This window comes from Paramacrobiotus metropolitanus, unplaced genomic scaffold, assembly GCF_019649055.1.
Source record: "Paramacrobiotus metropolitanus isolate TYO unplaced genomic scaffold, Prichtersi_v1.0 Parri_scaffold0000206, whole genome shotgun sequence".
NCBI lineage: Eukaryota > Metazoa > Tardigrada > Eutardigrada > Parachela > Macrobiotidae > Paramacrobiotus > Paramacrobiotus metropolitanus.
In genome coordinates, this window is record NW_026570426.1 from 119,033 (window position 1) to 135,506 (window position 16,474).

At 42.6% G+C, this 16,474-nt stretch overlaps 2 protein-coding genes across 2 annotated transcripts; one reads left to right on the forward strand and one right to left on the reverse strand.

The window, feature by feature from the left end:
- Window positions 1–1,689: 1,689 nt before the first annotated feature.
- On the reverse strand, window positions 1,690–2,382 carry LOC129600968 (uncharacterized). Its single transcript, XM_055499659.1, is given in 2 exon segments — window positions 1,690–2,304; window positions 2,307–2,382. Coding segments are annotated over 2 exon segments (561 nt in total). The 5' UTR covers window positions 2,368–2,382; the 3' UTR covers window positions 1,690–1,804.
- A 2,287-nt stretch (window positions 2,383–4,669) lies between these two features.
- Window positions 4,670–7,425, forward strand: LOC129600966 (uncharacterized). Its single transcript, XM_055499656.1, has 3 exons — window positions 4,670–4,932; window positions 6,168–6,571; window positions 6,652–7,425. The coding sequence occupies exons 1-3, from the start codon at window positions 4,697–4,699 to the stop codon at window positions 6,753–6,755; spliced, it is 744 nt and encodes a 247-aa protein (XP_055355631.1). The 5' UTR covers window positions 4,670–4,696; the 3' UTR covers window positions 6,756–7,425.
- Window positions 7,426–16,474: the final 9,049 nt, after the last annotated feature.

Genomic DNA, 16,474 nt, shown 5'->3' on the forward strand with positions numbered 1-16,474 from the left:
CGCAATAGCCGGTTTGGGAGTTATGACTGGAAATATCAGTAAATTATGTATGAAACAAAATAACAAAAAAATAATATTAGTTTAGGTGTACCAGAACGCGGGCTCAGTATAGACCAAACAACTTGCTTCAAATTTTACACGTAAACGCTCACAACTGCAAAGATCGCTGTACGCCAACTCATGGTTCTATCAACTTTTCTGAAATTTTGAAGTACATTTCAAAAATAGTTAAATTTGTTTTAAAATTTGAAAAAAATGTTGAAACCTGATTGGGTGTAAAAAACGAATTCTGGGCAAAAGGCATTTCAAATAACATTTTTAATTTTTAGATTTCATTCGTTTTGATTTAAAGTAAATGTTGTAAATCATTTGGATTCGCCATCAGATTTACGTGTGCACTTGCTTTTACCGCAAATATTTTGCAAAAACTGGTAATTAGTAATATCCTGGATTTGTTGCACGGCAAAAAACCTTTAATTACCGGCACCTGGAATATGGTAACGTAGATTTTCCCCAACGTATAAAATGTATGTGCAGCAAGCCAAGGACAACGAGCCAGGACGGCGCGCTGCACCCGGTTCCGTCAACTCCACGGTGAACGCGTAACATATCAGCTTGAGTCTGTCGAACTGGACATGAAGTGAACTGGATGGTATCACAGAATGCGAATACCGGGATTCGTTCTCCATGGAAGCGCAGCACAGGCTGCGGCAGTAGAACTGGCTAAAGACACTGTCTAAAGCCATTTGCACCATGTTCCGCACCCCTTTTTCATATTCGCACCTTAATGTTAGTCGTAATGTTTCCCAGCGCCATTGTCACACGATCGAGTCATCTTCACAATTGTTCATACCCACGCTATTTTAATTGCACGCGTAAACCCGGTTATCTATTTTACTCACCAGTGACCTCACGTCGTCCATCCGACTGTTTTGTCCACTGTTGTAATGGGGCTTTTTCCCGCCGCATAGAGATGTTAAACTCGATTACTCCGTACTGCTTTATACAGTGTAAACAGATGATGGGTGCAGCCAGAGTCCTAATGTTCGCCATATTTAACAAAATTAATGCCGCGCTCAAGTACGTTTATCTTAAAACAACGCTTCTTTAAACAACTTGAAGTTGTTTATCCGGACAGAAAATGCGACATATGCATAATGCAGTATACAACTTACAATTAGGTACAAACTTACAAATGCATTTAACTACTGTACACATGCAGTACGCAGATGCTAAATATCCAGCACACGGAACGCGTTTTAATGTTTTAAGCTTTACGTACGTGTGAACAGGCGGACGATTATCTTGGTAAGCAACAACCTACTGACGTGAAAGATAAGAATACTGAAACGGCAAGGAATGTTAAGGAATAAGTAATAATGCAATCTGGAATCTTCTAGAAGGAGTAAACGAATAGCTCAGAATACTACGTCATTTACTCTTATAAAATTGTCTTTTAAATGATTTTGTGTACAAACTGGTCAAATCTTTTTGAGTTAACAAGGTGATTACACGGTTCTGTTACACGTTATTTCTGAACACCGAAAACCTTAAAACTGTGGAATATTTCATGAGGTATATTATAAATGAGTACGTACGTAGGACATCGCGCTGATTTATATAATTATTGTTTACCTATCTGTGTTGTGCATCATGACAAACAAATTTAAGGATATTTTAAGATCAGGGTAAAGCTATGCTAAAACAAACAGCAATAGAAAAACAGGCGGAAGTAGGAAATCAGAGTACTCGCTATTCGGAATGCAGCAAAAACAGGTAGGCGAATATCTATATGCGTTAGGGCCTAATTGTAGCATCCGGATTCGATAGGCGCCTCGCCGGGCACGAAGACAGCCAAGACACGTGTATAGTACCGATATCGAGCCCGGGACTTGTCCTCGTTGCGTCCCTGGCACTCTTCCCTGCCGTTGATAGCCCTGATACTCTCTCCGAATTTCCCCTCGGCCACTCCGGGATGATTATGCACCGCGGCGCCCCAGTACCAGTAGGCGGTGGCCCAGGCGACGTCCTCGTCGTCCGCCACCTGATCCGGGTTCTCCACCAAGCGGTCATCGTGGTACAGCGCCTGCGAGGCCTTGCGGTAGTTGTCCTCCCACGTCAGCTGCATGTAGCCGCGTCCGTAGTACTTCTCGTACTCCGGTTGGGGCGAGATCTGCTTCTTGTAGCGCAGTCCGCCGGATTCGTGGAGAATGTTGGCCAGGAACATGGCCAGCTCGCGGCGGCTGGTGATTTTGCCGTTGGGAGCGCCTTTGGCGAAGCTCTCGTACTGCGCGTCCGTCGGCTGCGGGAGCCGGCGCTGGTTACGGCCTGCTGGAATTCGTCTCTGCTGACCAGATATCTAGACATGATGCTATGTAGAAATGTTTATTAATTACATAGTGTATGGGCAGAAGTGCGCTCTGATGGAAGGCTGCTTATATACACATTCGTTGGGAGAGAATGTGAACTGTAAAAAGTACTTATGACATTACGCGAAGTTTTTGTCATTTAGTTTTAACACCACGGAGTGATTTTGTGTTATCGCATAGCTGATCATTGAGCATACGCTGCACCTTGTGTACCGAACTCTTGTTGATAAAATCCTTGTTTGCATTGTCACTCTTATGTGATACCTATATTTCCTGTCTGGAGGTGAGTATTCGCGCATGCTCAGCTATAGCTAACATTGGCCGAGATTGTTATTCATTAAATTCGGGAATTATCTGCGGTGTTTATCTGAATGACTGACTTACCGTTATTTTCAGTCGATAGCCGTACCCATGTTTGTGCAACGTGTTCGAGTAACCAAACCCTACGGCAATGTTTGATTGCAGTAAAATTGTTATTATTTAACACACTTCGCACCCCGATAACATCCCACCAGCTAGATCTTTTAGGGCAATTAGCATGCCGCCAAAATGAGACCTCACTTCGTATGCAAGTATAGTAATGCAACACACGTTATGCAGTATCAGAAAAATTAACGTATTACACTACTGCGTTGATAAAAGGTTTATTTTAGATGCGCTTAACTAATTATAAGGTTCTAAACTTAAAACTTTTAGTATAAAATTCACCAAACACTGTTCGCTGAATTATAATTTGGAAACGATATCGTGTGCAAAAACGTGGTAAAGGTATATCGCCCCAGGAGTTTTGAAAATAATTTTATTTAAAATTTTAAAAACACACTTACGGGCGCCGTCGGGCGGTACCGCTACTGGACGTTGTGAGCTAGCTCCATAGCTTTCCCGATATCGAAAACGGTAGGTTATGTAGACAACCTGTCAACCTCCAAAGACAGAACTGGATTTAAATAAATTTCTGGAGTATTTTTTTAATAACGAGTCGAGGTGTTATATAATTGAATTGGTTTGCGCTTTCGTCGCTGCTGGCCGTAAAGGACCGGATTCATAACCCAGCCTTTTTTGAATCGGCGCTATTCGCTTTTTATCTGTTACGAAGTGTTTCCTCCATCAACACTCACGACGAAAAGTTGTGTTTTAACGTAAACGAATGTTTTTATTAAAAATTTATAAGCCTCATATACCAGAATATGGCGCCGCCAATGGCCCGCCATATCCTGGTAGCGCAAGCTTCGCACTTTATAATGAGATGTTAAGCCCAACATGAATAACCGCTTGAAACCTCGCCCTAATAGGCAGGCAAAGGTGTAGGTAAGAAGACTGTCATAAGGCAAAGGTGTAGATAAGAAGACTGTTTGTTGACCAGTTTTATTTGTGCATTCTATTATGCCGATCCATCCCAGAAACTGTCAGCAAGGTGCAGCCGGAATGCGCTTAATGGGAGCGTGCCATTTTGAACACTGTGCAGCGGATAAGGGACACTCATTGTGTCAGTAATTATTGATCATCGGGTTCGGTAACCAAATGCTTACATTAATTCGCTTGTTGGCCAATTAACGGATGAAAAAGCTCCAATAAAACTCGCATTCGCAGTCCAAAGTCTTCAAGTATTACCGCTTGCTCTGCTATTGGCAATGCCACTGGCAGGGCGCCAGAGCGACGTTTTAACCTGCCAACGCGGAGTCTATCATGCGCGGTGCTGATCGAGGCCAACTTAAATCAAATGTTTTCTGCGTTCAGAACGCGTCTGAATTTTGATGGTATTCCGTATAACAAGTCTAAGGTATTTGACTTGTATAAAAGTGAAAACTGTGAAGTTTGTGTTTGAAATTGCAGAAAACATGTCAAAATTGTTCAAGACTAAACCGAAGGAAATTATCAATATTAATTTATCGGAGATTTTAATAAAGAATTTTATCCCCAAAAAATTCTGCTTGTAAGATGAAACTGAAATGGGGACGAGATGTTTCTGGCAATCTCTCTTGGGGTCAGAAACTCTACGGTCAAAGTGCTACGTGCAAATAATAAATAAAGCAGGCGCACGGTTGCAATCATGGCCGATAGCGCTATGCTTTCTCTTAGAAGCAGATTAGATGGTTTTCAGTACACTGCCTTCTTTTGAACATATGAGTAACGTATTAGTCATACAACACAACTGTGACTAATGTCTGCACAAGGTGACAAGATGACTGACCAAAAACAATATTATCTCAAATTAGATATGTTTAGATACCAGTACGGAATCACCCTATTTAAACCAGTACCCGTTATACCTGTAGTAAAATTTTCTAACACTTTTTCAAAAAGCATTACTTCAGTTTAGCATTAAAATGCCTCATGGTGCTTCGAACCCGGCATCCAGCGGCAGGAAAATCGTGCTGGTGATCGGTGAAACTGGATCAGGAAAGTCTACGCTGATCAATTATCTCACCAACTACTTCAAAGGGGGAAATATTGCAGCACCTCGAATCGCTATTCCGACTGAGTACTATTCGAAGCCCACTGAGGCATACCAGTACCACGAAGCAAATGTCAGTAATCAAACTGCCAGCCAAACCGAAAAGTGGTAAGTCTTAAGACTTAAGGATATTGGCATGGTACCCCTAGATCCCTAGAGAACCGCGTTGATTAGGCTCTAAAAATACCAGAACACTGTTCTGTTTGGTAGCCGTGAAAGTCTGCCGTCATTAAACCTGAACTAAAATGGTTGCACAATTTTATTCTGTAATAATTTTCACTGGGCAAAATAAAATTTTGGATTGTTCTGCTTTATATTTATCATTTCTTTTCTGTGCTTCTTAGACGGGCCACGTTTATCAAATTGCTTTTATATTATGGCAGTTAGACAGAACAGACTGATGTTGTAACACTCTCGTTTCTCGTTAATATTATTAGTATTCTAATATTGCAACTGCAGTAGCCACACTCCTTTAGAAGAAACGTTAATAGGTTATTGGAAAGTGTCACTGTTAATTTTGAAAACCTTTTTCTGGTTTGGTTTAACGAAATAAAAGTTAAAGTTTTATTGAGTTAAATGTTAAGAATAATACTTTACGTTTGTAATACAATATTATTGCAAATTGTCGTATGGCCTCAGGTAAAAGGCATACACGGCGGGTAGCGATTTAAAAAAAATTACTACAAATTACCTTAGCTTCCATCCAGCTTTGTGGAGCTTGTGGACAAGAAGCAGAAACAAAAGACGCCCACAAACGCAGTCAACGCGTTTCTCTAGGGGAAGTACTCGTATTGTATTTCATGCAATACTGTCGGTTAATAGAATATTTTCCGCAAAATGCCGGGAAAAAAATTGCAGAAAGCGAATTGTCGGGCAGCAGTAAATCGAAGGTCAATAAACTGATGTGCTACCGGTAATGGTAGCTAATCCAGTGGTGTACAATCGTAATTTTCTAGCAAACCTGCACGCATCCAAAATTAATGCGCAACCTAAAAGGGAAAATTAGGTATTATACACTGGCAAGAAGTAATCACATTTAATGCTGGGCTGTACGAGCTTTCGTTAAAAAATCCCGTTTTTCGAGAAAAAACCGTTACGCAGATTGAACAGTCCTCTAATATTTGCAGTTCATAAAGATCATGTGAAAAGAGTGCACAGTTCTTTGGGCGGGTTTAGCACTTCCTTCTTTTCAGTTAGCAATTGGGACTTACGTTAGTTCAAATCCTTTTCAATTTCTACGGGTAAAAACAAATGGAAAAACGGCACCTTTTCAAACGATTCGATATACCCAGTTCTTGATCACCCAGATTCTTATTTTATCAAACGCTAAAATTTATTTGCAGCATGGATTACGATTTTGAATCGGGAACAGCATCATATCGTTTCATCGACACTCCAGGAATGAGCGATAGCAGGGGCGTGGAACGGGACGAAAAAAATATTCAACAGATTCTCCAAGCAGCCCAATCAGCGGGAACTCTGTCGGCTATTGTCATCGTAATTAACGGCACACAATGCAGAGGCACCATCAATCTGCGCAATACGCTTACCCGACTGCGAGGTATAACACCGAACGCTTTAACGGACAACCTGATCGTTGTGCTGACAAGCTGCGATTCGACTAATTTCAAGTTCAAACTTATGTCGCTGCATCCGTGGACGCTCAAAGCGGAGAACATTTTCGCCATGAACAATGCGGCGTTGAGTCAAGATCCGCTGTTAATGCTGGAGGGCGACCACCGGCAAGGTAATCGAACGCTCCTAAACTACACATCAGATAGAATGATCGAATAGTTGTCTATACAACTAAAAAACGTTTTTTGTCAGTAATGGAAGCTTTGTGGAAGAAATCCATGGCTGAAATCAATCGGTTCGTCCTCTCCTCTCGAGAGAATGTCCAAGTTAGGACATTAGTGGTTCAATGGTTCTGAACCAATGGAACCACACTTGAACCAAGTACGTTCTCACTTACCGACACGCTGACACACTACCGCTGTACCCCGTGAACTAACGGAACCAATGGAACCACATGGAACCCCAATGGAACCACAAGCGAACCAAGAGCACTCTCACTTGCATGCACGCTGTCCCACTACCGCTGTACCCCGTGAACCAATGGAACCAATGGAACCACATGGAACCACAATGGAACCACAAGCGAACCAAAAGCACTCTCACTTGGATGCACGCTGTCCCACTACCGCTGTATCCCGTGAACCAATGGAAGGAATAGAACCACATGGAACCACAATGGAACTTCAAGCGAACCAAGGACACCCTCGCTTGCCGACTCGGCTGGACACCACCTGGGTATCCCATTTCGAAAAACAAACACTGAAACATTAACTTCGGCCACTTAAATTTCGGCTGAAATACTACGTCCATCTTTCACTTTGGCCACCATTCACTTCGACCGCAGTGCATATCGGGCGACGCTCGCTCTGGCTTGCCCACATTACCGTCGTCATACAACAAGCAATGAGCCTACCTAACAGTCAAATGCTTATGAACCGCAACAATGTCCGAATGAAATATCTGATTGATACTAAGAACAACAGGAAGTGAAGGCGAGAAACCTAATAAAATCCAAACCTGAAAGAGGAAGAATCACGAGAAAGCATAAGAAAACTCTAAACATAAGAACGCCTAAGAAAACCTAAAAAATTCAAGTTTCCAAAATGTTCAGTTGCGGAAATAACGCGGACCGAAATTAGTGCTGGCCCAAGTGAGTTTCGGCCTCAGTGACTATGTCAGTCTATGTGCAGCCGAAGCGATCTTGCACGGCAACCACCTTATAACCAAACTTAAACCACGTGAGTATACGTAATTATTCTCAGGTTATATTATGCGCTTTGGTTAGGCCATTTTCCCATTACAATTCGCTTTTTTTCATTTATTTATTCAGGTTACAAATATGCTTCGGTACCCTCTCGTCTCTGCCTAATCATCGAAGGGTAATAAACGTGCGAAATAAAATAAACGCCACCAAAGATGACAGTTTCTACTTCTTTGAGAAACTAAAAACGTAAAACAGCGAATATATTCGCAACTGATAATTCTGCTCATGATTTAACCACTTCTGCAAAGTACAGTAGCAGTAGCCGATGCTCAGAAGTATTCGGATTTAGTACGTAATATCTGTTCAAAGCATTTATTAGTCCAAAGGCATCTGACTGCTGGCGCTGTCCGCGGACACCTTCGCTAAGTACTTGTTACGTCTCGTAATCAGCCGGTGCAGGAAAAAGAGCTGGCGATACTTTGGCATCTTGAGCAGTGCAAATTTATAGCGTCCCAGCCATGCATTTGTTTGCTCACACGCCTGGGTATTTGCTGATTTGAATGTTGGATGAGTTTCCATAATCCGAGCCGGATTATAGTAGGTATGATACTGATGGCCGACGTGGTTGTCCAAGTGGAATTTATCGATTACCTTTCCTACGCCGCTCCACATGGTGTCGAAGGGCTTTGGTAGTTGAAGTGAAAGGACGACGTGTAACGTCTTCAGAGAAACGGGAATGTTGGGTGTTGGGAGATACTGGGCTACGTTAAGAAAGCTGGAGAGCACACGGGATCGTGGTGAATTTTATTAAAATTTAATAAACACTCCGCACACTGTAAAAACCGACTAACTCCCGAACTGCACTTCCGAGTCGTATTACCCGCGCCAAGCTGATCGGTCTTTGTGTTGGGTGAGTAAGCTGGTCAGCCTGCAACGGGGGTTTGGTCTGAGAAGCTGATTGGCCTGCAACTGTTTGGTACAAAGTTATGCAAAGCTGATTGTTTCGCGGTTGAGTTTGTACATAGGCGTACGGGATTTTGATTTCTCCACGAAAGTGGGAAGAAAAAGGGAATTTGAGTCGCGCCAACGGCACAAGGCCATCGGGCAGATTTTGATTATCCTGACCACTTAACAGGCGTGCCTGTGATGCCACTGGTGGGTGACGATTGTCCCCGGGCATTTTAAGATGGAATTATTGATTTTAGTGGTCGAGAAGTTTAACCTAAAATTTATTTTGAGTCGCACCAACGTCACAAGGCCATCGGGCGGTTTTTTGGAGATTTACCGAATGCAAATGGCTGATTTCCGCTAGAATAAATGTACGCGGCTGTATTTTGATTTACCAGGCACGTTCGTGCACCGGTCGAAGTAATTTTGATTCGCTTTCTGATTATGTCATTGGGCACATGCGTGCGCCAATAGTGGAATGAGTTGATTACGGAAGTTATGCAGAATTGATTTATGTGGAAAAGTTTGAGTATGTAAGTTGGTTTGCGCGAAACGTCTCTACAGTGCAGTGTGCAAACAGAAGAAATTCTAACAAAATTGGGATAAGTCTATTCTACATAAAAATAAGATCTATCGAAATTTATAACTAGAAAAAACAGGAACAAAATATAAGATCCATATCCACGCGCGTTTCCAGATCCACGCGTCCAAATCCGCTTGACCACTATGAGTGCACTTTGGTCCATTCCGATCCGAGACAGCGACTATGAGTCTGCCTGTCTATTTATCCGTCGGATGAGGCGCTGAAATCGTCTCCCTGCTGAGGGAAACTTCAGAAGCGGCAGTAAAGGCATGGTTGAACGAAAAGCCGGAAAAGAATTCCAAAAGAGGCGCAGTCAACATCACCGTAAACACGTTCTGTACGGGAAAGCCGGCTGCTGGAGACGCGATGCCAATAACACTGCTGGGAGAGAGCTGGCAATTGATTAATGACGGTGAGATTTCAAACTTAGTTTCAAAACAGTAGCGCAATAATGCTACGGCAGAACTACATCCTTTTTGCAGAAGCAACCCGGCAGAGCCATGATCCAGCACAACTGAAATGTCATATTGCCAACCGAGCAATTTACAAGCGTCTTCTTCAAGGACGGAAGTGTTCAGAAGTAGCTACCGATAATCAGGTAGTTATGATTTGGTCGAAAACAATTATTTAAAAACTTACGGTATTATTTTGTGTCGTTCGAGTAGAAGTGTAGAATTTAATGTGAATTTCAGAGTTCTGGTGGCAATAAAGGAAATGAGCGGTCATCGTCGGTCGAGGATGCAGAGCAGAGTCGGAAGCGACCCCAGTCGCCGGATCCGACCCTCCAGGGTCCCGAGACAGATGCTGGAGATGTGTCCGCTGTCAGCGGAAGCACTCCTGCCGAAGAGGTGGTAACCGCTTACGGTCATCCGGCGCCTGGGTTCGATATTGCAAACGAGTTCGTGCAAGAAGACGTTGTTGCTGCTACAGCGGCCGCCGCGAAGAAAAAGCGCCGCTGCACGAAGCCGCCAACTGCTGAAAGCGGAAGGGTTTTGCGATCAAAATCATCGAAAGTTTAATTATTAACAAGCTGTTTTTCGTCCATTGTTGAAGTTTGAGTTTACACATCCCCAAGCAAACAAATTGTTAGAAAGTTTTAACCAGCTATGGTTGCTAATGAACCCTTCTTAATGTATATTTATTTTAACATACAAGCACGTCATAAGACCTTCAATGACAATAATGATTATGGGTGTTTTTCAGTGTTTAAAATTTATCACCTTAACGAGTGTAAACCTGCGGAAGTATACTGATCTTGGCTGCTGCTTAATAAAAAGGCAACATTTCTGTTTATTTCAGTGAAAACAATGCAAACGAAGGGAACGAAAAAGAACGCAGGAATTAAGGAGTAAAAACAATAAACAACATACAAAATGAACAAAACAAAGTACAAAAATGAAAAAATAAAAAAGCAAGTAATAATGCAGTTTGTGTGCACTACGTCGCAACAATGCACACCGCACTTTCAACGACGAAAATAGCATGGGGTGCACCCTTTCGCCTTGTAGCGAAGATATAACAAAATTTTGCCACAATCTACATAAAAATTAAGGAGGTAGATGCGGTTTCTGTACGCCATATTAGTTGAAGATCAGCGTTTGTTATAAGTAAAACATGTCCGACAAGAAAACCTTGTTTATACTAAACAATGGTTTTGATATCGCGCGGAAGACTGCTCGAGCACTGCACATGTGGCCGGAGCTCAGTCCCAAGTTTCCCGCCATTTGGAAGGTTTGTGATGTTTCGGTATATATATAATTACTAACGACGTTGTTGGTTTGCGTTTATCTTGCAGAAAATAACGACACATTTGAACTGCAACGAATCCACTCTACTGCGAGTTGTAAAGGAGTTGAGGGCCCTTCCCGAAGTATTTGAAATGTTCGCACGGAAAACCATCGATCCTGTTATTCTTCTACCGCCCACTGACAAGTGTTTGGTCGACGATTGCTGTCAAATCCGAAACACCAGGAACGGCCAACACGGAAACCCTTCTCTCTACACGCATCATGACCCTTCAGATTTAGTTAGAAAAATATAGATATTTTTTTGACTACGGCTATAAAATGTGCAACTATTTTTGTAGTGTACTGTCAGCGACATCGATGGCACGCATATAAAGTGCTGGAAGTTCAACCTCCGTTGCCGCTCCTGCAAGAGCTACTACCGCTACTCAACGTTCTTTCACTCGGAAAAAGAAAAATTTTTCTTGTAGGAGAACCCGAGACCTTTTGTGGAAATTTCCCGTGAATGGTGTTGCACAAGGCGGCTCTGTGCTTTGATAAAAACCGACATGTGAGATATGACACACCGACGCTAAACTAACTGTGTAAATTTAATTACAGTTCACAATTGGTTTAATGTTTTATTTCAGGTACTTCAAACAGTGCAGCTTTCAGGCATTTTCGTCTTGTGTCAAAAACGCGTTCGAATTGCTGAGGGTATGAGCTTTGCTGCTTTGGGATACATTCAGGATATATGAAATGTGTACTGTAAAGAGCTTTGTAGATTACAACCGGAAGCAATTGGCCGAAGCATTCTTTAAATACCACATTGAGCAGTATTTGCGAAGTCTTGGAAAGCTGAGTACTGGATTTACTGCTGAAAATGACTGGGACGAAGCGCTGACAGAGCTGAATAAAATTCTCAGTAAGGAATTACTGCCACATGTACACCACGCGCTCTGCATAGCAAAAGGCTGCAGGGACGTTGTAGCAATGGATGGGAACTGGAAATTCAGTCACGTCATCTGTTCCTTTCAGATCAAGGTTAGTCTTAACGCAAAATGAATGCTCCTGTAATAATTAACGCTAAAAATAATAATTTTTTCAGAAAACTCATCCCAAATTTCCGCTACTTAAATTTCCTTGCCAATGTACGGAAGAGCCGTTGCCTGGATTCTTGTATTGCAAAGCGCACCTGGTAATTGCGGAAAAAGAAGGTCTACCCGTTACTGCTAAGGCTGAGAAAACGGCGAGGCTTCCCGAAGCGGCTTTGATTGCGGCGGAAAGCGAAAGCGACACCAGCGAAATATTCAGTGCACCTCTGACTTGCAAGAAGAACTTGGGTTTGCATAAATACCTTAAATCGCGATCACGGGGATGGCTATTTTTTGTAACTGCTGGGGGCATCATCAAAATGTTCCGACCGTTATATGTGTAAGTCTCAGGTTTTACAAAAGATATTGCTCCTAATGGAACAGGTTACTGTTGCAGGCCTGAATCATCGTCGCAAGTGTTTTTCCATACTGCTGAATATCTGCTTAAAGAGTTATCCACACGAGACCCGGCAGAGTGTTCGAAATTTACTTTATGCTATGATGACATGTGCTACTTAAACGCCCTTCGACAAGCAGCGAAAAAGTTGCCATATCCGGAACCTTATTCACAGATGTGGTTCCAAATTCAAAAAGTGATCGACAGATTTCATATGCGGAACCACAAGCCGGAGTGCTTTAAAAACTATAATGCTGACGAAGTGCTGGCAGCGATACATGGAGCTGAGACATCCATCAACACGGAATCTGCAGAACAAGTATTTTCTCAGCTGCGTAATCTGAAAGCTTCGCTGTTTGTCGTGGGAAAGAGAAGACAAGAATTCTTTTTGCATGTTATAAGCAGAATGCATAATTGCCGCGTGGAGAAGTCGATGTCAAAAGGTACTTTTCCGATACATTTCAACGGGCGCAGACGTTGTAATACTATTTAGCGATTTTCCGATGCAAAAGAATTTTGTTTGTCGTGGAAAAGTTGCGCATGCTTTCTCTTCGGTTTACTAATGAGTGATTGTTGAGTTACTTTTGTTGAGTACTTTAGTTAGCAAAATGACAATAATATGGTAAACAATAAACCGATAAAAATTGCGGTGTTCCATGAAGAGCAGTTACAAACAGCGGCTAACAGCGAAGAACAGTTAGGAACAGCGATTAACAGCAAAGTAGAGTTACAAACATTGGCTAACAGCGAAGAACAGTTAGAAACAGCGGTTAACAGCGAAGTACAGTTAAAACAGCGAAGAACAGCTAGAAACAGCGTAGAACAGCGAAGAACAGTTACAAACAGCGGCTAACAGCGAAGAACAGTTAGAAACAGCGAAGAACAGTTAGAAACAGCGGTTAACAGCGAAGAACAGTTAGAAACAGCGGCTAACAGCGAAGAACATTTAGAAACAGCGATTAACAGCGAAGTGCTGTTAGAAACAGCGGTTAACAGCGAAGAACAGTTAGACACAGCGTAGAACAGCGAAGAACAGTTAGAAACAGCGATTAACAGCGAAGAACAGTTAGACACAGCGTAGAACAGCGAAGAACAGTTAGAAACAGCGATTAACAGCGAAGAACAGTTAGACACAGCGTAGAAACAGCGAAGAACAGTTAGAAACAGCGATTAACAGCAAAGTACCGTTAGAAACAGCGGCTAGCAGCAAAGAACAATTAGAAACAGTTCTAAACACCGGCGAACGGTTGCAAACAGTCGTGTACATTGGTAAACAGTAGAAATAGTTGCACTATCGCTGTTGCATTGTTGTACGTATCTGTCACTAATGTTCGGAAGTGTGCCTACCCTCTAGATTTACCGTACCCATAAGTCACTTCTTGAATTGTAGTGGCAATTTTCGCAAGTCTGCAGACGTTCAAAACCGAAAAGCTGAAGCCTTCGATTTTCCTGGCTAAAACGCCCGACTGCAAGGAACGGAGGCCGTACATATCCATAAACAATACTTTAGCTTTCCATTAGTACCCGGCCCACGCCGTACAGAGCTGGCGTGACGCGAGTGTCGGCAGGTATAAGTGCTGTTGGTTCGCTTGTGGTTCCATTGTGATTCCATGTGGTTCCATTGGTTCCATTGGTTCACGGGGTACAGCGGTAGTGGGACAGCGTGCATGCAAGTGAGAGTGCTGTTGGTTCGCTTGTGGTTCCATTGGTTCCATTGGTTCACGGGGTACAGCGGTAGTGACAGCTTGCATGCAAGTGAGAGTGCTGTTGGTTCGCTTGTGGTTCCATTGGGGTTCCATGTGGTTCCATTGGTTCCATTGGTTCACGGGGTACAGCGGTAGCGACAGCTTGCATGCAAGTGAGAGTGCTGTTGGTTCGCTTGTGGTTCCATTGTGATTCCATGTGGTTCCATTGGTTCAACTGAATCCGTTTTACGTTAGCAGGCTTTTTGCTTGGTTCCATTGGTTCTGAACCCAGTGAACCGCTCGTGTCCTGGCTTATGGGTTCATTCCTATGGAACCACTAATGTCCTAACTTGGACATTCTATGGGAGAGGTTCGTCAGCTGTATTTCTAAGCTTGATGCAAAATCAACCGCGGCCTTTGCGGATATAGAACGTCATCGCAACAATCTCAAGCATGAGCTGAACCAATGCAAGCAAGAAATCGATAGGCTTCAAAGCACAAGGGAGGAACTGGTAAAGGCTGAAAAGGATCACGAAGGCGCTAGAGCTGATGCTAAAAAGAACGGCGGATATAACCGCGGAAAAAAGACCATTACAAAAGTAAAACTTGAGCCCGCAGATTTTCCTAGCACCGTGTGTATGCGACATGACGACGGCGTATGCCACGAAGGCTGTGCACTAAACTATACGCCAAAGACAGGAGATAATACGTTTGCCGGTTGTGCCTGCATTATGAAAAGCGGTGTCTGCGAAAAGTGTGGATGTGGACCCGGCCAGCATTATCACGAAAAGGTCAAGGCAGTTATAGTCACGGAATATGTGGATGATATTATAGAGCAAATGCAGAAAGACTATAACGAAGCGATGGGACGTGCCAACAGTTATGCAAACGAAACCAAGAAATTGCTATCGCGCCACGATTTGGTGCAGGTTAAGCTGCAAGAAAAGCAGACTGCAGCCGAAAATTGTATTTCGGAGTTGCATAAAATTTGCGGTTCCTTTAACTTTACGGATGAATTTAGCGGAATTCTGGAGTGCATGGAAGCTAACGCTAAAACACTGAAGGATCCGGATAATAAAATTCAGGCGGATAAAATAATTGCAACTTTGAAAGAACTCATCAAGCGGCTGCAGCAACCAAATTTTGAGAAGCCTTTGGATGAACAGTACTACAACACTTTGCAAAGAAGTAGGTGTCAAATTCTTCACTTACAATTTTGCCTCGAGTACTACTTACTACCCCATGATAAGAAGGCTGCATGAGGCGGATAGTTTCAAACAGTGTAAGCTGATTAGTTTTATCGATTACTCACTTTTACAGCTGTGACCGCCAATATATGCAAGCAACACAGCAGCGCAAACGCGTTGGGGATGTGAAATACGATGGAAAATACCACATATACGGAATTCCATTCGCGCCGTTTAAATGGCTACAGAAATTAACATACATAGTAGTTCTGTTACTTATTACTCCGTCGCGCAAGCGGATTTTGCATTGCAATTGATTTAACTCTTGATGATGATTGTGGTCCAGTTGCTATTTTTGCTGTTCCCAGTTATTGTGAAAGCCTCCATTTTAAACCTGCAAAAAAGCCACCGAGACGTGAAAAATGCATGAGATATTTTCATTTGCTAGCCAGAATTAGTATGTCCAGTATCCGTTCGTTCCGTTCCGTTCCTTTTATTCAAACTGGTTACCGTAGCTAGCCTAGTTAGTTAGGTAATACGTAGATACCGACTGTTAAACTTTAAGCGAATGTGTTTTTGGGGACATTTTCACTAAAATATTTGTTGATAAATGGTTCATGGTTGTATCGCAACGTCTTTATACAGCATAGTGGGGGATTTACGATATCTGTATAATGTGCGTTGCCGTTGCTCTACTCTAGGAGCGCGTGAGGAACGAACGAATGAATGCTCATCCATTCCTTTCGCAGTCCTAGAGCAACGGCAATGGCATATGTATACGAATATGTGGCACAGATAGTGAATAAATTTGTCGAGCGAAACTAAGCGAAGGCCTTCTGTATTCAAGACAACTGAAATTTTGTCTGTCCGTTGGTCACGCACTAATCTGTCGGTCGGTTACACAATAAAAATAGAAAATAAATGAATGTAATTAAATAAATCAAGAAGTTATAGTATAATAGTATTCATATTAATCGAGTGGAAGCTCGGCATCATTTAATGATTTGCAGCCTGGACAGTAGTAGGAGCTCGGTCAATCACTCATTTGCTACCGAGATGAAACTAAACCAAAACTACTCTAATCTGCAGGCTGAACATCTCGGCAACCGATGCTGCGGGCGCAAACGGTTCTCAGCACAGTGTTTATTGTTTGCAAATCAATTGAGAATGATGTAGACTGTTACAGAAAAGTGGTTCTGATTGAGCGAAAGCGAAGATTTTAGGTTAAGTATCCAATTTTTGACACTACGTAC